The 23,788-nt window shown below is 34.1% G+C and overlaps 1 protein-coding gene across 2 annotated transcripts in view; it reads right to left on the reverse strand.

The window, feature by feature from the left end:
• Window positions 1-23,788, reverse strand: part of LOC149796471 (cGMP-inhibited 3',5'-cyclic phosphodiesterase 3A-like) — a 259,042-nt gene that overhangs the window by 34,226 nt on the left and 201,028 nt on the right. For both annotated transcript variants that reach the window (XM_089961176.1, XM_089961177.1), the window contains exon 9: window positions 12,472-12,633. In XM_089961176.1, coding sequence (XP_089817302.1) covers window positions 12,472-12,633 — 162 coding nt within the window. The remainder of the gene's footprint in view (window positions 1-12,471; window positions 12,634-23,788) is intronic.

The following is a 23,788-nucleotide window of genomic DNA, read 5'->3' on the forward strand; positions in this document are numbered from 1 at the left end:
ATGTTTTACAGGAGTTTGTAGATTTATATGTAACTGAATATGTAGACTGCATGCCTTTTTATTTACAATAACCTCATACATTATTTCCTAATATTACCATAAATGAAGAGTATACTCTATATGGTACTATGTTTCTACTCAGATAAACTTTTCACAACATGTATAAAGTTCAATGGCATTAAATCACTGCAAAAGTGCATGCCTTGGAAAATATGAACTCTGCAGTTGAACATGCCATTACAAATACTGCAAATAACATTTTTAGTGTTATATGTTTGTCTTTGTGCTTGACCATGCCTAAAATGTGGCATCTGAGCAAGATAAGGGTAATCAGTTTTGCTGACTATGCAAATCTGTTCACATGTATTATTTTGAGTAGGTGAAGACCCACTGAACCTATGACTGTAGAAACTTCAAACTATGTCAATGCCATTGAAAGTTATACTGCAGCGAATGAAATAATATCCAGGATGGAAGCTATTGCAGTTTCTAATCCTGCTAAAGTAAAAACAAATATCTAACAATTTCTCAATTAGACAATGATTTCCCTTACATATACACATGCCAATTGTGATTCAACTAAGGCAACTCACACAGGTGTAGGGTATATGATTACCAAGTGTTATGTATATTTAATTTGTATTGTTTTTTGTTAGTTTTGTTTTTTTAATATTTTTTGGGCAAATTCATTATATGCTATGGATATTTGCATTTTGGACTTGACCTTGTCCAAAATCAAGTTCGTTTTCTACTTGACCTGAATCATTGACCATTTTTTAATTTATTCTGTAAACAACTAGTACATGGCCAATATTTTTTCTCTCAGTATTGGTTTAATAATAAGATCATTATTAATGGAAGTAAACATATTCATCTTGGTCAGAATCAAGAACATTGCATTTTCCTTGTTCTTTATTATAATTTAGTAACAGACCTTCTAATTATAAATAAGATTTTACTTTGTAAACATTTGGAACTTTCTAGAATGAAAATTTCCAGTAGCTAATAATTTTTTCCTGTAGAAATGCTAAATGTGACCTGAGGTCAGGTTGATGGGTATCCAACTTTGTTACTGGAAAAATTATTTGTGCTTTAAGATCTGAGCAGAATCAGATGTATTATTGGTGTGTCCAGTATTTCATCTGGGCTGGAATTTATTCATTTAAATTATTTAATTCAAATAATTCTTCTCTGGAAATATAAAGTGCTCAAAAATAATTATCTTGGAAATAAAGACTTTGATTTATAGTGAAATTTCAAATAAAGATATATTCTTGGATTGTACCATTGTGATTCAACAACAGACTGTTCGAGCATCACCATGATATGGGACACCATAGATGCATCAACACTTGCTGAAGTGGATCTATTTCGAATTAACATTTAAGTTTATTCAGAGCTTTATTAGGTCTTGTCAGAAATTCTAGGATTATTTGGGATTTATTTCACAGTACCACAAGTTTGTTTTGCATTTTTCAACTTTTATAAATTATTTGTTGAATTTTAGAAAACCTATTAGTATCACTTATTTCTATTACTTATTTTAAGACCAGAGTCATAATCCTAAGTGGTATGAGAAAAGCTGACATAATTTTAATGTTTCGGCTTTTGCTATAGTCAGCTGTGAAGAAACTTCATGAAACAGCAGCATATTATAGCAAGATTCCTACACAGGCCAAAGCAGGCTGTAATAGTACAGGTGGTCAGTGATGAAAAAGACTTTCCCAAATCGCATATGCCATTGCCACTGAGGCTGCCACAAAAGCACAAGAATCGCAAGTTCCTGAATTTGTGTGTTAATAAAAATCATGGAGATTTATAAGACTCTCCAGCGATTTTCCAATTAATACAAGCCACAGAAAGACAGTGAAGCTTGTTTCAAAGATGCACCCTGGAATTGTATTAACATGTGAATTTGATTATGCCACTTAATCATGATAATGATAATGTGTTTAAAATCACAAGCCCATGGATTCATGTACTCATGTGATTCTGAACCATAAAGATAATGAATGAGACCATTAACAATGATACTGAAAAATCTTTTGAAGGACTCTTGTGACATTGGAAAAATTCACCAATGTAGGATCAGGATGGACTGTAAATAGATGCATGGAAGTTCAACTGCACATTTCCACCTAATTCCTTTTTGTGGGTTGAGATGTGTTCCAACACCAGCATGAATTCAACATTGTTCAGTAATCAAACTAAAAAATGATGACAAATGATGCTTTGAATTGGTTCTCTTGTCTGCATTGCATCCCATGATTTATAATCAAGACCAACCTAGAAAATACTGGCAACACCTAGGTGTAATTTAAAGTTTGGTAACAGAACTTCCTACATAAGTTACTGACATCAGTAAGTTTGGGCAACTTAATCCTGGCATTGCTGTTAATGTATTTTTCTGGAAAACATATGAACATGTTTTTTTTCGGATGGATACTGCATGACATACAGGAGTGTAGTATACATCTGACAAAACGAGTTCATCTTTTTCAATACAAATGCAGTAACCTTTTTATTATATACTCATTTTCTTATTCTACCTAAGGCTTAATTACATAAAAAGATACACTACAAGAAACAAAGTAAGTAATTTATCCTGTATTCCAAATTAAATACAGAAATGATTGTACCTAATGATCAAACTTTCAAGTTTCCACAGTCACTCATGCTGGATCTGTGATGGTACATTTAACTCCAATGATGCTGATTACTGTCACATTACTGCTTATACATGTAGAGAGGAGCTGCACACAGCTTATGCAATCTACAGTTCCAAATTTACTTAGGAGAAGAAAAATGCCTGTGGTGCTTCATAACATGTGTCTGTATGATGGTCACCTGTTCATGCAAGAAGTCAATGTAGCATCAAAGGCATTAATAAGTGTAATCTTCAACATGGAAAAGTTCATGACATTTAGGCTGGATCTGCCGCTGTTCATTGACCCTCTCTAGTTTCTGAATAAGAGAGTCATTAACCTTACAGCACGCTCTAATGATTGATTCAAACTCACTGGTTGATATGGTACTGCTAATCCTCACAAGTTGAAGTTGACAACTAGAAAAGGAGTATATCCCTATGAGTACGTGAGTGGACAGGAAAAGTTTGCAGAAACTCCTCTGATAGAGGCATTTTATTTGTTGCCGTCATGTGAAGATATTTCCATCAATGACTATGATCACACGAAGTCTGGTCAGCATTCAGATGGTGACTATCATGATTTGTATTTGAGAACAGATGCACTTTCACTCACAGAAGTCTGAAAAGTTCAGTGATACAGCCATGTATGTGTACAAGTCTGATCCTGTGCAGTACAATTTTTTTGTTACCGGGACTGACCTGGGATGCACTTTTGTTTTAAACCAAGGCTGAGCTGGAACAACTCACTGACACTGATGAACATCTGTTGACAGAAGAATTTGTGGTTTCATTTCAACTGTCAGCCACTGATGTGTGTGTGCCAACAACTCAGGTGTGGATGGGCATGACCCTTTGGTTCCAAACATTTACATCATGTAGCTTAACTGCATCTCTTTATGGACAGGAAATGATGGAGCCCTTGCATGTTGGCATTAAAGAGGATCCATCCTGCACATGCTGACACTGCAAGTTTGATAGCAACAGTGATATTAAATATTTCTTTGAAGCTGACAAGGACTATCCTGACAAGCTTTACAGCAGCCACAATGATTATCTGTTGGCCCCAGAAGCACTGTTGGTGCTGCAGTATTGGTTCTAGCAGTAGAAGTGCAGGATTAAAAATGATACTGGACATAAGTATATAGAATGTGTGAAGTTAGTTCTGAAATTTGGGACTGAAAACAGCAATGTAGTTCACATACGAAACCTCCAGCTCTATCTGCAGTTGGGGATTTGTATATCCAATATTTACCAAGTGTTATAGTTTCAGTAGAGTGCTTAGATGGTCCCATACATTTAAATAAATACAATCCTGCATACTACAGCAACCATCAAGTTTAGGAAAGCCTTTTTCATTCTTATGAACAATGCTGTGTTCAGCAAGACTATATCAGAATAGACGTTGTCTGGAATAACAAGTAAGACAAGCTTTGCAGGCATATTGCTGACCCCGCATTTGAGATCCGATGTTAGGCTCATTGTTGTACATAGTAATCAATGCTTGTCTGTATTGGACTTATTCAAACTGCTTACAATAAAGCTCAAGTATGTTCAGAGCCTCATGCACTGCAGTGGAGGACTTAATCCTCTCCACTTTCATTGTGCAATAATGCTCCTCAGTGGAGCAATAAAATACTTAGATATCACCATCGTGCCTCTGCTGGCACACCAATGGCATCTCCACCATGGAGCAGGCTTGATCAGTATAGCTGATTGATATTTGAACAAGCCAATCAATGAAGACCACAAATGGAAAGACGGAGATGTCATGAGCGATTACCAATCAATTATCATTTCAGCAATCAGTGATATTTCAATCATAAATATTTACAAAACTTGCGCACTGACTTGACGAGAGGGCCACCTTGTTGATCTTCTCTTGAACAGTGTAAGTTTTCTACTGTTTAAACATGAAAATCAAACCATTGAGGTATGGACAATTAAATTCCAGATAATGGCAGCTTCTGTTTAAAAACACAAACAAAAAATAAAACACTGAATTTATACTTAAATGCGAACCATGTTTTGTCTTTAAGCAGTGATGGCCCAGTTATGAGACTGAATATACATGTGCACAAAACTTTGAACTGGTTCATTTCTGAATGTACATGTACTATCAAACATTTACTCCCCCACCCCCCTTTAGAAATTTAAATGGTCTCTCTCTCATAAGACTTGGCTTTAGAAAATGTTCAGCAGAAATCAAGGCAGTGACCATATGAAACACTGTTATGAAATGTTAGATGTTAATTTCAGCTTTGGAAAGGTGTCTTTGTATCACATGAACAACCTGGAGCATTGTACTTGTAGTCTGAATTATGATCCAGTCATTAACAATGGAAGTTTTACTATTGACATCTGAATAGTCAAGGAATGATGATCACCCATGTAAAACTGAGACATCATGCATAATCAGATACCATTTTCAAGAATCAAGTGATCTTATTTTCTATCAAATATATTGGGACAATTAAAAAAATAAATAAAAAAGTCATGTATATTTGTACATTCGGAAAAGGCTGGTCAACTTTGTTTGCAATACATTTACAATTTTAATCAGTGAAATCTGAACAAACTCACCCACTAACTCAACGAGAGGCACACTGTATTGATCTTCTCTTGAACATTTAAATTTATATTGCTGTTTAAGCATGAAAAGTAATTTTCTAGGATTTAGACAATTAATTCCAGCTGAGACACACTTTGTTTTGAAAAACACCCAACAAAGACAAGCAAATTCCAAATTTACGAACCACGTAATGATTCAATCACGAGGCTGAATATACACACTTGTTCAATTTTAACTAAATGTGTACTGAAAGGGACTGGTCATTTAATTTATGGGGAAAAACTCTTCTTTTTGACTGGGATATTTTTTGCTGTTTCATTCATCACAAGACAAATTTCAAATAATAAAAGGAATGGTCTGGTGTAATTTTTATAATACAAGTTTAAAAAAACCCACTTTAATCCTGTGATTGGATGTCAGAAGGAATAGTACAACTAATTACTGAGAACTTGTCAGAGCTGGATCAGGGCCCCAATCCTCAACCCCACATAAAAAAAAAGAACATACACACAAACCTACAGTCACTTGTCACTTGAAATTTGACCACTTTATTCCTGCCCATGTTTATTGGGTATTATGCACATTTTGAGTAAATAATGTTTGCTTTAGTGCCTTTTTGTGGAGGGTAAAGGTTGGAATACTCCCCCTCCAACACTTGACCTGATCCAGCCCTGCTCATACATAGGGTAACTACCGTAACTTGTGTAATATTGTTTCATTTCAGTCAACTATGAATTCAATTTCGTTGTAAAATATTTGACTTCTATCATTCATTATTGTTCTTTTCACTGCAGGGTGTAAAATATTACTGAATTTCATATGATACTTAAAGTAGATTGCATGAACTGCAACAGAAATAATGAAAGCATCTGTACAATCTGATAACATAGTACTGAGAATTTAAAAAAAAAAAAGATTTGTTGCACTAAATGTACTTGAAATAGATCATTAGCACTTTCTTAATTTTTTTTTACGTTTTAAGTAGAGGATTCCATAATATGCCATAGAAAGCAATAAACCTGTCTGAGATAAATACATAGACCAAACTTAGTATTACACCTCTCCCTCAATAACTCACGTACAACAGGGTCCACAAACATAGACCGCACTCTAAATGAGAGCACGAGTTATCGATGGACCTCCAAAAATTTTAAAAAATCTGCTTATACATCGAGAAAACGGGAGGGGGGGAGGGGGGTAGGGAACTGGGCTGTTTAATAACTGAATCCTCCTTTTACAATCATGTCGATAATAATTTAATAATTGTTAATAACGCGCTTTTTCTAATGAAGCTGTTCATTATTCTGTATAAATAACATTTTTTAAAAACTTTACAACATGTGAAAGTTTATTCCAACTGGTTTCAACAACCATCACATGAAAACATGTGCATTATGTCACTGTATATTTGTTTTGTTGATTAGTCTGGTTCTCAGAGTGGAATTAAATAGTATATTAGCAAGTTGGGAGTCAAAATTGCCAGAAACTAGACTATCTGTTAATATACCACCAAACAAGTTTTGGACCATCCATTTAGTATGTACGCAAAATTCTGGCAAAGCTTAACCCCTCCCTCCTTCCTGTACACATGCATACTTTTTTTACACACCCCACTTGTGTACGTATGTTTGACACGCCCTCCTCAATTCTATAGAATGGCCTATATTTAATCCACGCAGAAATAATCAAGGATTAATAATATTAATGTGTTTAATAAAATAAATAGTCCACTGACGCTGAATGTCTGGCTGCATCAAAGAAATAAGCTGCATAACTTTAAAAATGTCTAGTGTCTGCTAAAATTCAAATGCCTACTGAACCCAGTCAAACAGGTTATGTATTAGACAAATTAATACCGAGGTTTCAAGCCCCCCATTTCCGATACATATATACATACATTATCAGTAGACCCCCAAGCATATACATTTGGGTTAACCTCCCCTACCCCGATCCCTGTGTAAGTACTAAATAGACTGCCCCATTTGTTTTTAAAAAAAACTAGCAAATTTTTTTCGTGAGACAATCGTCTACATCAAAATTCAATTTTGTATTGTTCAATTAGTACAATATTCATGTTGTAATTTCACTGAAAATAAGAGTGAAACTTCTTATCATCCTTGAGGATTTCTCTAAGTGCCATTCATGAATTCTCTGAAAATCGCTTGCCCATAATGGTCAGTATCTGTGAATCCAAGCTCTTTTTTGAAGTATTCGTTTTGCTTGGCTGCCTTGCTATCTTTGATTACAGTTATGAAAGAGTTGGTTAATTAAAGGTAGTTTATGCGGAGCCGCTAGATCAAAAGTATGTAGGATTTGCATGCCTTTTAACTTTTTATTATATATTCCACCTCCTATATTTGATTGAAAAGACAATTAACGTGATAATACAAAGGAATCCAACTTTTAATTCAGTGCAACAATACAACAAAAACTTCCAAAAGTCAGTTATCAAAGCACAGTCGGCACTTAAGTTCTCAGAGATGATGCTTGTGGACATAGCTGTTACGGTAGACTGACACATTTTATGTTTAAATACACACTGAATTTATGATGAATCTGCCTAAGTGGAACTAAAATATAGAATTAAAACACAAATTTCACTTTTAATAAAAATTGTTTAATTGGCATTTAAATATTAATGTACTGTCCACATAAGGTGTGACTTTTTCATTGATCGAAATTTCCTTGAAAATCTTTAATTACGGTGTACTAAAAATGTCGTTTGGGAAAGAAAATGTACCCAATTATATGACTTCTTATTAAAAGTTGATAATTTTAAAGTGTTAATTAAAGTTTTCAGGCCATATATGTCTCCAACCATAAAATGAGCGATATATCAGCGTTTCAATTACCAATTTTGATCACGATTTATTTTTCAAGTTCAAGAAATAGGGATAAAATCTGGAGGGTATTTTCTGGTTTTAAAAAAATGGGATCCACTCCTGACTTCAAGTTATAAGTGAGATCGTGAGTTATCAGGGCACGAGTTACTGAGAGAGTGCTGTACTGCTACTGATAGGTCCATCATTTGATAAAGCCATTACATCATGTAAATTTAACATACATTATTTTTCAAGAGAGATCGATTAAGAATCAATCTGATGTCTTTCACTTAATCCATTTTAACCACAAAGCAGTTTATCAAATAATGAATTCCGCTAAATACTATGAAAAGTAACTGGCTTGTATGTTTTATTTTTTTGTCTCAATAGCCAAATGCTCCAACAGACACAAAGAGGAAACATGGCTGAAATAATTAACCGTCATAGACCTATATTATGATTAGGTTATTGTTGCATCATTTCCATATGATTGATTTTTTTTATATCATGATAGAACTTTGTTTATATATTTTTCTTTACAAGAACAAACAAATAATAGGACACATTTGGATACAACCATGCAGAGCACCTGGAATTGTTCAGGCATTCCATGGTTGACATATGGTTTCTTACATGTGTTACTGATCTGATTGTCACCCATCCCCCCCACTATTAATAATTACAGATACATTGATACAAGCTTCTGTTGTTGTAGGGCACAAGTGGCCGAATCTGAGTCCCTGATGCACAAAAAAAAATCATTACATATTTAAATGAACCTGTTATGATTTCAATAATATTTTATGTAATCATGAAGTTGAGGTTGGCTTTAGCCCAAAGCAGCTTGCAAAAATAAAGATACTGGCTGTCAAACTGGGATCATTTTAATTTAGGACAGAGTTGATATCATTAGAAGCTTTTGGCAAAAACACCATGCCATAGTGACAGCAAGAATTTCAAGACAGCTACATTGGATGTGTGACTGGCACTATTTTGTTGAGGACAAACTAGGTATCAAAAGAAATTGTTGATATAGCCATCCATTTTTAAGCAGTTGAAGCACTATTTTGAAGATAGCTACTGTGTTGGCGATTTTGTGGGTAATTCAGACCAACCAGACACGTAAGAACTCTTCTAATGAAAAGCCCATGTCAAAATGACTTTCCACAAGATTACAATATGGCCACATATTGGACAGGAGATCAGCACCATTTTAATTCAATACCAACAAAACATTCTAAGAAATTTTTTAGTGTATTAACACCTTCAAATTTTAGTTATTGTTTCTCACATTTTATTCAGTGGCAGATTTACCTTTAATAACTTCATTTTGGCTATAGCAGATTTGGTCTTTCAAAAAAGAGTATATAAAGAAGAGTAACTCAAAGTGACTGAAGCTCTTCTGGACAAAATGAGTATGTGTGTGTGTGCGTGTTTATGTGATTTGAATTTTTAACATAGCTTTAACACTTTTTCAGTCATATCGCAATGATGTCCGTAATGTGACAATTTAAAGTGATTTCTAGCACTGAGGCATCATGCCACAGATATGTAGCATGAAGATGTCCCATCTAGTTATATTATCCTGACACCAGGATGACCAGTCCTAACACTAACCTCATAATGCTGCGTGTCTAGCAAGGCAGCTGTTAGTACCACTTTTATGTCCTTGGTATGCCTTGGTTGGGGTTTAAGCCTGTGACCTCCCACATCCAAGGTTGATGCTCTAACCACTAGGCCACAGGAGTGATCCTCTGGGTAACAGGAATTCTCAGGTATACTAGATAGTCATTTCTTCATTTTATCTGTCAAGTGCTGAAACCATTTCTGATATTTTCAGCAATAACAAGATTTTCAAGTATGTGGTACACACAGTGGATGTCATCTTGGCACTATTTTCATTTAGGACAAACTAAACATCAATAGAAGTCTTCTGATTCATCCGTTCAGGGTGGGAAGTGACAACAAGATTTCTAGGACAGTCACCATGGGAGCCATATTGGATGAATGAATGTCACTATTTTCATATAGGACCAAACTTTGTATCACAAGTCTTTTGATAAAAATCCTACATTGCTATAGCCAACCATCTGAAGAAGTTGAGATCTTTTCAAGACATGATTTTCAAAACCACTGCTTGGCAGCCAAATTGGATAGGCACCATTTTCATTTAAGACCAACAGGACAATATAAGATGTCATCAGGTGAAAACCGCTAGGTAATATGACTTTCTGTTCAAGTAGAGCTGTGATAAGATGGCTGCCATGCTGGCCATAATGGATGTCAGACTGATATCATTCTTTACTTAGGACCAGCTACACGTCAAACAAAGTCTTTTGGTGAAGAACAATAAACTATGTTGGTCTGATCATCAGTTCAGAAGAAATTGTGGTGAAAAGGATTTCAAGATGGCCAATGAGGTGTTTGCCAGAATGGATGTCAGACTAACACCATTTTGATATAGGACCAACTAGATAAAATAAGAAGTCTTAATGAAAACACCATGTTGATTATGATCACCCATTAAGAATGATTAGCGATAAAAAGATTTTCAAGATGACCACTGTGGTGGTCATATTGGATGTCTGAGCTTCACCATTTCATTCAGAACCAACTATTTCATGGTATGAATGTGTGTGTCATGTTTCAAGGCAATACTCCAAGTAGTTTTGGAGCATTAGTGATAACAAACTTTGTGCTAACAGGTCAACGGCTGGCCATTTTGGATGTCCAAGTAGCACCATTTTCATTTAGAACCAACTAGACCATGAGATGATTGTGTAAAGTTTCAAAGTAGTCTTCCAAATAGTTTAAGAAGAGTAGGGATAACAAATGGACAATGATAAACAGAGCATCCAATAAGCTCTTCTGATCTATGACCAACAGAACTCTATATGACCTTTTATAATTAAATTTATGAACCAGTTAAAGTGATTTGGCTCATTGATATATTTAGGGCAATCATCACTATATTTGGAGCAGTAGTGTTCTGGTTGCTAAAACAAATCTGAAGGAAACGTTGGATCATCTTGGAAGATTTCCAGAGGTAAGATAATAATTACAGATGTACTTCATTACAATGATACTTTCTTGTCAATTTGTCATACTTTCTTTTGTAAAAGATACTTTTTATTTTACAAAACAATAATGATATTAGAACTAGCCTCAATCAGCAGTTTGTATATTTTATTATTGTCTCAGTCACATCTGTAGAAATGATTACGACTGTTGGACTTTCAGCAATTGATTTTGTTAATACTTTACTCAATTAGATTAAACATACTATGTGAACTTGCCCATATTGACAGAAATTAAAGTATTGTAATTAAATCATTTAGGGCTGGTAACTTATTACAAGCAGCAGTATATCTACACAATCATCTGAAAGATATAGTTTTAGACACACAAAAATCACCAGAAATTCAAATAAAACTCTTTATTTGTCAAACAAATCACCAATACAGCATCATGAAAGTGTTCTTTCCTGGTAAGTAAGGCACTTATTGCAACCTAGTTTATCTAGACTTCTAACATGCGTTGAACTTACCATGCAAACTGATGCACAATCCTGACAATAAAGATATTAATTTTCTGGACAAAATACACAAGAAAAGGTATAATTTTCATTAGTACATAAATTAGTCAGAATGAGCGAAGTAATTATTTTTTATTGTCCACATATTTAGGCCAATGAAGGTATTTAGGTTGTTGTATCATATCTAATGAAGTTGGGTATTAAATTTTCAAGGCAAACAATTAGTAATTACTAGATTCATGACTAGAAACAATTTTAATGTAATAATGCTTAAAACAATCTTATTAATCTAGTCTAGTTCCCTCCCCCCCAAAAAAAAGAAGTATTGTGGTAATGCTAAATGCATGTCAATGATGGATGAAATTACACATTTGAAACAGAAGTAAGAAAATAACATTAAAATTAAACATCTAAATTGATATTTTAAATAATTTATATGAACCTAATTTATAAAATTCCATTTATTGAGTAATGGGAGAAGTCCCTTAAGATTTGGTAAGTAAGGGATTTAAACATTATGACTGTTAGAACACTTGAATTGGCAAGCTTAAAAAAAAGTTATCGGGTGTCAAAAACTTATAGTACATGCAACACATTACAATGATTGTGTGTCCCAACATTTATAGAACTTGAAAAAAAATGTTTTTATTTTTGAAAATAATTTGTGTTTTCTGACTTTGAGAGTGTCACAAGACATATAATGATTATGATTAACCTCAAAAAAATTCATACAAATCTGAGTAAAAGATAATGTACTTTGTCCCAAGTGACTGATCAGGGTCAATTTCATATACAAGGAAATCAGTGAGATATGAACAATTTGAGGTCTTGCTATCTGAGAATAAGCTGGGAATTTCAAAGAAAATAAAAGTCTTATTTCCATGAGTGACCCTCATACCTGTTCATAGAATTCCTCTGCTATCCTCATTGTCCATGATGTGTGCAATTCCCGTTCTTTAGCAGGACCATTGATATCAGCCAACTTGATGACCATTTGGGACACCAACATCCGGTCAGTTTCATTTGTCCAGTCAATTCCTGGAGCATCATCATCATTGGCCTAAAAGGAAAACATAGCAATTATGTTACAGTAAGGCACACATTTCAGTAAAAATTAAAATGTAGTTCACTGAATTATAGCTACTGTAACAATAACTTGTTGAACTGTTCTGCTTATGTTACATTAGTGCAGGCAGTAACTAATTATTTTAGCAAAGTAAATTGTTTTGCACACCTACAGTACCCAGTCTGACATCAGTGCTAAAGCATTTAAGGATGTACAATTTGTTTCTGAAATTAACTTGCAGTATAACCTGCCTTGAATAACCACCCCTTCTCTCATCAAAAAGTGGTCATTCAACAGAGGTGAAATATGTGCATCATTGCATGTCTGTATGTGAGGGTTTATTATCAATAATTACTGTACATTATATTTTGTTCTTTATTCATAGTTCTTGTCAAAATATTATATGCACTGACATAATAACAATTATATTGAGCTGCAAATACAAAGATGATAAATGTTCTAATCTTTCATCTAACATCAGATGAAGTCTACTGGCATTATGGTATATGAACAATAAGGTAACACTTGTCCTGGCTGTAAATTGTATAGTTTGTTATGATAATGCTTACTTGGTAAATTTTTACAGACTAAAGTTAACCACAGGATACAAAGACACACAAGATAAATAATAAATAGAGCAATTCAACAAAAAAAAGGACTAACAGATGTGCTATGGTAAACTGATGACAAGATCAATAACCATGGCAAATATGGCCTCATGTACAGTTTTTAATAAAAGTAAAAGTGAAGTAGAAACTCTTGGCCCAAGCAGCTGGACAGGTGTATAGACCAATTTTGGTGCAGGTCTTCTTTGAAAAATAAAGCTTCATACGAGAAAAAAATGAAAATATAAGGTCAAGAACATTGAACCGAAGCCTCTAACCTACCAAGATTTTCTCTAATTGGGTTAGCACATTTTGTTACTTTATCTTCATTTTGTTACTTTATCTTTATCACTTGTGTTTTCAAATTTGTATGTATGTTTGGTTACCCACCCGGACACTCAGTTTTGGTCGCACCTCCCCTGCTGCTGTAGTATGTAATTAAATCAACATTATATCAATAACAAAATCTCACACAGCTAGATTTGCTCTAGAGTGACTAGAGGCAATTAAGAAATATATCCCTATTTGTGATGATGTCAAGCAGCAACTACAAGTGCGTCAGGAGTCTCAGATGGAATTTGCAGAGGGTACAGAACAGTTATTTAAACCTATTGTTGAACCAACAAAAACAATTTTTACAGCAACTGAGGCAGCTCAAAAAGCTCTTGAGACATTACCTGTTGATATTGTTGCCCATCTTCAAGCAGCTCAACCACCACCCCAGCAACCTTCTCAACCACAACCTGAAGTTCAACCACAACCTCTGCCAAGAGTCAGAATTAACATTACAAATAAATTTACACCCAAAGGTATTGCCGCTATCTATGACCCAGACCAAACAATTAATATTGACAGGTTTGGATATCGTGATAGAGATAAGTATGTAAAACCCGATTATGTTAAAACTCTAAAAGCTGCCGATTGCATTAGGGATGTATATCGCAAAGCTACTAATACTCTGCAGATTAGATCTCAAAGAGACATTAATAAGTTTAATATTTTTAACCTGGCAGTAGATGAGCATATTAGACAAGCAATGCAGGAAAGGGGACAAAGATACGAAGAAATGAAGCAGCAACTTGGAAAAGCAAAAGCAGAAAGGAAATGAATAGAAATGAAATTTAAAGAGGTTGAACAGGCAAGTAAACAAAGAGAAGAAGAAGATTTGGAATTTTAAGAAATGAGATGAAGGAGAGAATTACTTTTGCCAAGTAAAAAAGAAGCAAAAGAAACTGGAAGTGGTCTTGTAACTTGAGGAAGTGGTCTTATTGCTCCATGTCCCAGCAATATCCTTGCTGATGTGAACAGACTAGAAATCATCACTGGCAGAAAATGAGCCAGTAATAATTCCCCAGAAATCATTAATGAAGCAGCTGATATTTGTCAATGATTATTTACAGGCAGAATCATGGACATTAATGTTTACTGGTCTCGTATTGATGAAATCATTGATGATTATCACAGTGATTGGGTGTATACAATTAGATACAATGACTAAAATAAGATGATCATACATAATGCATAACATGGACCGATCATGGTCAGGGTGATAAATTTGCAATTACCAACCTATAAAGTGATCTACGGTGATGGACTCAGTGATGTTATTCAGGGTCTATTTAGAAGAAACTAGCACGATTAATACAACAAAAACCATCACCAGTAAAATTGCCTAGTACTGTTGGCAAAATAATAAATCAGGCAGCAAATCAAAAACTAGCAAAGTTGGCTCGTGTACCACTATCAGAAAAATAAAAAAAAATATAAATACAAGTATGATAGCTGGAAGTGGTCTTCGTTTTAGATGATAATAAATATAATAAAATGTTTAAACGTATATCTGATCCAGCATTTGACATAGATACACCAGTTCTCAAAGATGAATCTGTGCATAATTATCAGTATTATTCTTATGAAGCATGACAGCCAAATCAATGTGGTCGAATTGAGCTGCAAGTTCAGGATACACAAATATTTCTTATCCGCTGCAGCATTTATTGAAGTAGAAGGAGAACTTGTAACAGACATCGTTGCTAATACACTATACGGAGCTAATATCAGAGTTGGTTTTGTTCATAATAGCATCTTGGTGTTATTTAGAAGTGATATATATATATATATATATATATATATATATATATATATATATATATATATATATATATATATATATATATATATGATTGATGGAAAAGAGATTGAATCAATTCAAGATAATGTTGACATTGTCACAATGATAGTGGGTCTAGCAAGATATTCAGATGATTATACAATAATGTTTGCCAAGGATAATTTTGACCAACCTGATGGCAGACCTGTATAAAATAAGATGACCACAAAACAATGCTGACACTGACGTGTGGCTGGTGATTCATGGAGCCAACCCAATTTTCAACTTAGGGCTCAGAACACGTGAATTAATATTACTGGGTGAACGTAAAAGATTTTCGTGTGTAATTCCATTGTCACATATCTTTGGACTTTGCAGAAATGTCAGAAAGGTCATTTTTGGAGCCAAGCATACAACTGTACTTGTGAGAAAGAGTAGTGATAATGATGCTATCTAGTACGATGGTGGCGCTGCTGGTAAAGTATTATTATTTAAACTTTCATTGTGGATGCAAGAACTGACCCCATCGATCAATGAAGAACAACGGTTACTTTCTTTTATGAGTCAGGGTGGTAAATCAACATTGTTATGGTTGATGATGATCGCAGACAGTACTCAACGCATAGTTAATGGTTTATTCACATGGCAAATAGCATCACAGCAAGGTGTTTCTGCACCAAGACATATATTTATTGCTTTCCAAGATACTACATGATTAAACTCTCAAGAATGCAGTCCAATGATATTTGACAAACTTGGAGTTAGTGAAGTTTCCATAAGAATAAATGGACATCAAGAGCCATCTGAAGAAATGTTATTAAAGTTTGAGAATAATCATGCTGCACATGTATATCATCGTTTGATGACATTCAAGGGACATGATCAAAATGTTGATACCAGTCTACAAATATCACAACTAGAATTTACAACACTTTATCCAATTTATTACTTTTCACTGGAACACCTGGATTTATTTTGACAATCTGTTGTTGATATACACTTTTGAGCTTGTGTGAAAAGAGAAGTTATTGCTGAGTACAGAGCAATCGCTGTCATACTCTCCGACAAAACAATGCTACTTGAAGGTTTTGGTGGACGAATGAGAGCCAATGATGCCCCAGTAGAAAACGTAATTAAATCGCTCATGGTACTTTAATGTCATATCATAGTGTTAGTGTCAGTCTGACTTCTGGTCAGATTAAAAAGCTTCAATCGAAATAAGCAAAAAACTGTGGAATAAAAATATCACTAAATAAAGAACAAATCGAAGGTGGTCAAATAAACTATCATTGTCAGAACGTCAACTAGGGCACTTCAATAAAGCTAAAGAATTAAAAACCAGTGTTAGACTTAGTCTTTCTAAAGACGCAGTCAAGACAGGTGGTATATTTTCAATTCTTGCATCTGTACCAGTGTTGCAAAATCAGCTGCACTTGGTGCTGTTGGAACTGTCGCTGGAATGGCATTAAAGAAAGCAACAGGAAAAGGAATAAGGACTTCTAAAAAAAAAAAAGGAAAGGCTCTAAGACAACCTGGAACTCCTTACTGGTATGGAAAAGGTCTGATACCTCCCGGGACATTTCATAATATGCAAACTGTCTCCTTCCTATGTCAGATTTCGATTTACTCGATGCTGCTAAGCGATTATAAATAAAAATATTCAGAGGTGTTTTTATATGTGATCAATTACCGACACAAGCAAACCATGTTGAAAGTGGTATCATTATTCTTGAAGAAAGTTCTGGTCCCAATACTCACTGGGTTGCATACACGATTCATCCATGTGGAATTGTTTATTTTGATTCATATGGGTTGGTGCCACCAAAAGAATTTTTAAAATATGTCGGCAGTCTGGTATTCAACATTACCAAGAAAGACAACAACCGATCCACCAATATGTGGCTGTGAAGAACTCACTATACTCGACAATGTGTCATCTTCAACAATACCACCTCATAAAGTCGTACACGAGTATACAAGTAGATTGCATTGCAATCCACCATCATTTTAAACAGATTTTAAAGTATTGTGGTAGATAAATGTTTTATCGACAGTGTAGTAAATATGGTAGCATCTGGATCAACATTATGGTTACCACTCAATAAATCCATTAAACACTGCGCTGAGGTTACTGGGTTATACAGGTTCTCAGTACTCGGAACTATGACACTGACAATATCCCAACAATAACATGGCGTTATCCAATTAATGAGTTTACTGGATGTGTGTTATGTTAGATCAAAACAACGAGGGAACATTTGTGGTGGAACCTGAAGAAAAAGGCAACCCCATGTTGTATTATTGGTGCCTTGAATTAGTCGGAAAACTACCACCAATTTAAAATATCATCAATGTTCAACATTAGAGATACAATCAAGTATAATAATAATAATAATAATAATGAGGACTTTGTATAGCGCCTAATCTTTAAAAGCTCTAAGAGCTTTACAACATTAGACAACACCTATAAGATAAAAACATATATAATGATATGATTACAAACACAAACACCATTAAATTAGAAAACATAAAAACATGCTGAGACTATTTAAGGTCGGAAACATTATTAGGTCTTCAAGTTTCTTCTTACAGTCGAAATAAGTGAGTTTTCAGAGCACTCTTGAATGGGATCACTGTGTCTTTGTGTCTAAGTTCAGTGGGCAATTCATTCCACGTTGCTGGGCCCTGGTATGCAAAAGAATGCTGTCCATATAACTTTGTTTTCAATAATGAGTATATGATTGTCAGAAGAGGGGCGTAAGTATCTGGCTGGTGTGTACACATGGGTGAGGTCAGATAGGTATGTTGGATTAGAGTCCAACAGTGAAACGTAGCACAGAGAACAAATTTTGTGTTTGATTCTGGATCGAATGGATAGCCAGTGTAGGGTACAGAGCAGCAGGGAGGTGTGCTCTAATTGTGGCACTCTAAGTATGATCCGAGCAGCTGTGTTTTGAACGTTTTGAAGTTTCTGGAGCAGATATTGAGATGAACCAGACAGAATTGAGTTACAATAGTCCAGTCTTGAAAGTACTAATGAACACACAAGTGTTTTAGTGGCATCAACTGAAAGATATTTGCAAACTGAGCTGATGTGTCTCACCTCAAGATATGCAGCCTTGCATATATTCATGACATGTTGGTGTAATGTGAGAGTACTGTCCAGAGTAACACCTAGGTTTCGTATTGATTGTATGAATTTAATGTTGGTGCTGCTGATATTTATTGTTTGAGGTAAAGGATGTGAATGAGAAAGTCTTTGTGTTGTGATCAGAATGGCCTCAGTTTTATCATCATTCATCTGCAGCTTGTTACATGTCATCCATGATTTCACATCAGAAATGCACCTCTCTACATCTTGGATGGCAGCATCAACTTCAGTTGGGTGGCTAGATTTGTATATTTGGGTGTCATCAGTGTACAATTGGTGAGACACTGGATGATGATCTATGACACTTGAGAGCGACTGAGTGTACAGAATGAAGAGAACAGGTCCAAGAACAAACCCCTGTGGAACACCACAACATATCAACTGGGCTGGAGTGTATTCCATTTGCAGATACAATTTGTGTCCTGTTGACCAAGTAGGACTTGAACCACAGTAATCATGAATGCCAAATACATGCTGGAGACGGTGAAGTAATATATCATGGTCTATATTGTCAAATGCTGCAGACAAATCAAGGAGGGTGAGGACTGTAATCTTTCCAATATCCAACGCAGAGAGAACGTCATTAACTCCTTTTAAAAGAGTAGTTTCAGTACTGTGGCAAGGGCTATATGCAGATTGTACATTGCTAAAAAGACTGTTTGAATTCAGATGAGATACAAGCTGGGATAGAACAACCTTTTCTAAGATTTTTTATATGAATGGGAGATTAGAAACTGGGCAGTAGTTCTTTAAATCATTATGGTCTAGTGTTGGTTTCTTCAGAAGAGGCTTTGCAATGGCAGTTTTGAAAAATGATGGGAATTCCCCAGATGAGAGAGAGGTATTAATAACATCAGTTAGTGAAGGCAATACTGATCTAAGCACTCAAGCAGCAGTGATGTTGGAATTGGATGAAGTTCACATAACTTTGGTGCACTCTTCATCACGATTGTACATACGAAATCCATAGAGACAGGTTCAAATGCTGCTAATGGTTGCCGCTCAATTTCTGTATCCCAACTGTATGGTGATGATGAGTCAATTGAAATTGTGGTGTCAGGCTTATCTCTAATGGTTTGTACTTTGTCACACAAAAAATTTGCAAACATGTCTGGAAGGTCGACTGGAGAGAAGGTAGTTGGAAGTGGTGTAGATTTGTTCCATGACATTAGCTTGTTTGTAATCTCGAAGAGCTCTTTGCAGCTGGAACTTTCCATGATCTTAGTAGTGTAGCGGGTTGATTTCGCTGCATGGACTATATTTGTGACATTCTTCTTAGCAGCTTCATAGATTTGCTTTTGAATAGTGAGTCTGGTGGAAAGCCAAAGCCTCTCAGCTTTAACGCAGTCTCTTTCAGCAGTCTGAAGCTGGTCCCTAACACTGATATGCCACGGAGAACACATTTGAAATGATACTCTGCACTTGGTAGCTGGGGCATGTTTGTAAAGCAATGAATGCAGGCAGTGATCGAGTTGTTCTGCTGTAGGAGGTAAGCAAGTTGTTAGGTTAGCTTGGATGTTGTGCATTAGTTTAGTTCTATTTATCATACGGAGGTTTCTCTTAGTAGCAGATAAAGATGGAGGGTTAGGGACTGATACGTCAATATGGCATATAATGCAACGGTAATCTGATGCAAGGTCATGAGATACCAGGGAGGACCGTAGAATGTTATCATCAGGTCTATGAAGAATCCAGTCTAAAATGTGACCATGTTTATGGGTGGGTTGGTTAACTGACTGTTTCAGGTTGAAAACATTAATGGAATCTATGAGTTTTGGTGTATATGAGTTTCCGGGACTGTCAAAGTGAAAGTTGAAATCTCCAAGAATAATCAGGTTGCCACGTATCGAATTTCCAAAGTCCAGGAGATTCGGAAACTGCTCCAAAAAGAGAGTCAGCCAGCTTGTTTTTTCTACTAGGAGAAGGGCAGTATAGACAGAAAAAATGGACTGACCTTTGCTCCAACGTGAGTGTGGTTTGGACTAGTTCAAACGATGTGTGGTCGAAATTGAATGTTGTGGTATGTGAGTGGCAAACCAAACTGAAAAATATCATTGACGAGTATACAGTAAAAGTAAAAGAAATAACGCAGACGTGTGGTTGTCGTAAACTTATTTGTGTATTTGACATCTGCTGTTATCGCTGGAACTGGTGTATTGCTATCAACAATAACAATGACATCACCAGTAATTATAACAATTTGTGTTTCAGCTGCAATAACAATTGCTGGTGTTTTAAATGTCATCACAAAAATATATCTACATGTACAAATACAAATGCATGAGTATACAATAAAGTTGCATGCAGCAATGCTAGCATACTCCAAATTATCTTCGTTGATATCATCAGGTGTCAGCGATGGGATAAAATCAGATAATGAGTTTAGAAAAATGATTAGGATTTATAATGAGGCAATGACTGTATCAAAATCTGTCCGATTTAGAAAATTGGGATTTAGAACCAGGATTTAACAATAATGTCATCATTGCAAGATTTACTGCAACAGACCACTGCTAACAGAACTCTGTCAAAAATCACGACGATATCAGCAAGCTCAACCAATCCTGAGTTCAGTGTCAATGTTCCAACTGCAATTCCAGTGAAAGAAATAGCACTAGCACAATAACAAGTATATCATAGTTGGCCAAATATTAGATCAAAATCGTTCAGTGGGTTGCAAGCAAATAATTCACTGGTATTTGCACATAAACATAAACCAGATGGAACCCCAGACTGGAATGTACTGAGTATACCTATGGGTAGTCATCATATAGAACAAATCAGCAATGAATTTCCGTGCAGAATGAAACGTATCACACGAAAAGAATCCAAAATTACTATCACTGATCATGAACCAACATTATCAGCCATGATAGAAATAAACTCTCTAGATAATGCAGTATTAGGATGGCCTGAAATACCACCTGTTTATCGAAGACCATTAGAACCACAACATGATGAATTCTCCAAGGATAAAAAAAATAGTTATAAAACTTCCAGAATATCGAACATATTATCTTTGGAAATCTTGAAATGAGGAGGACTATTTTATTGCATCTGATGGTATGAGGCTTCCTAAATTAGGAAGGATTTTATACAGCTTTAATGATGAACGGGGAAAAAAATCATCGATGAAGAATATAATAACTTTTTTAAAAGTATTAAGTCTGAACATTTTAAATCACTTATAAATCTGCAAAATCTGTTTTCTTCTCTATCTCAGCATTATGATGATATAAAACAAGATCATTGAAATGATTCAACATCTAAACCAGGTTGCAACAGACCTCAAGTATATCAATAAAATTATTGCTGAAACAGTATTTGCTAGTGATTATGAAAAATATTGATCCTTCTGGTTCATATACAATTCGATACTCTGAACCGATAACCCATAAGAATTATTTCTCAATTATTATAGAATAACTAAAGCAGATCTTCCAAACTGTATACAATCCATATTTAATGGCGATGAACTAACAAAATCAATGATCTTACCAATGTATATTTTCCACAAATCGTTGAGTCATGGAGAAAAATAGCCCAACCAGCAATTATTCTCAAATATAACAATGATCCATACAGTGGAGATTGTCATATTTCACCAGTTATTGTTAATATAACATCTACAATTACAGTCAATCTTGTATGTGGTGCAACTGATTGCAGCTATCAAACTGATCTTCAAAAATCCAGCCAGGCTCAGTGGGGATACATTTTATATATATTTTCACCTCAAGTACCTCCTGGATATTTGATCGCACAAGAATCCAATAGAATAGTTTATCAGTGATGTCATAATCTGTTATTATCAAGATACAATTCAGCCTTACTGAACAACTGGACAACTTGATTTGAGACATGAAGTTTTGAATTTAAATCTGTAAGATCATAGATCTTCATGCTCGAAGAGGATTTTGTAAAATCTGTTTCGGAGTTGAAGTTGGCATTTTACAAATTATTATTCCTTGATTTAATCAAGGGGTATTATATACTGTATTAACACATGAAAGTTTTTGTACTCAACAAAGAGATACTCGAAAGTGCTGTCAGAACAATATTGACACTTCCACACACACACAAATTTAGTGTTAATATAATTCTTGATGAAAAACAGCGATGAATAATTTTTGTTATTGCAGGAACAGTTAAATGAACTGCAGTGAGAACATTATTATGATTATGTGTGATAGAAATCAGATTCTGAATTATGCACATTCTTGTATTGAACTTGATCAGCTTAAAAAAATAATCTGATTTTGATAAATATCATAATCTGAATAAATATCATCAGCATAAAATTATAATCTTAACAAAAATTATAATCTGATCAAAAATTATAATCTGAATAAATATTATAATCTGAATCAATATAATTATCAGAATAAATATTATTATCAGAATAAGATTATAATCTGAATAAAAATTATAATCTGAATATTATTATCAGAATAAAATTATAATCTGAACAAAAATTAAAATAAAATTATAATCTGAACAAAAATTAAAATCTGAATAAATATTATAATCTGAATCAACGTAATTATCAGAATAAATATTATTATCACAATAAGATTATAATCCGAATACAAATTATAATCTGAATAAATATTATTATCGGAATAAAAATTATAATCTGAATAAATATTCTAATCTGAATAAGATTATAATCTGAATAAAAATTATAATCTGAAGATTATTATCAGAATAAATATTATTATCAGAATAAAATTACAATCTGAATAAAAATTATAATCTGAATAAGATTATAATCTTAATAAAAATCATAATCTAAAGATTATCAGAATAAATATTAATATCAGAATAAAATTACAATCTGAATAAAAATTATAATCTGAATAAATATTATAATCTGAATAAATATTCTAATCTGAATAAGATTATAATCTTAATAAAAATCATAATCTAAAGATTATCAGAATAAATATTATTATCAGAATAAAATTACAATCTGAATAAAAAATTATAATCTTAATAAAATATTATAATCTGAATAAGACTGATCTTAATGAAAATCATAATCTAAAGATTATCAGAATAAATATTAATATCAGAATAAAATTATAATCTGAATAATATTATAATCTGACTAAATATTATCAGAATAAATATTATCAGAATAAAAATAAAATTATAATCGAAATAAATATTATAATCTGAATAAATATCACTATCAGAATAAATATTATCAGAATAAAAATAAAATTAACATATGAATAAAAATCTTATTTTTCACTGATTATCAAATTTGTTTGGGTAAAT

The sequence above is a fragment of the Sinohyriopsis cumingii genome, chromosome 6 (assembly GCF_028554795.1).
Source record: "Sinohyriopsis cumingii isolate HCF-2022 chromosome 6, ASM2855479v2, whole genome shotgun sequence".
NCBI classification, from domain to species: domain Eukaryota; kingdom Metazoa; phylum Mollusca; class Bivalvia; order Unionida; family Unionidae; genus Sinohyriopsis; species Sinohyriopsis cumingii.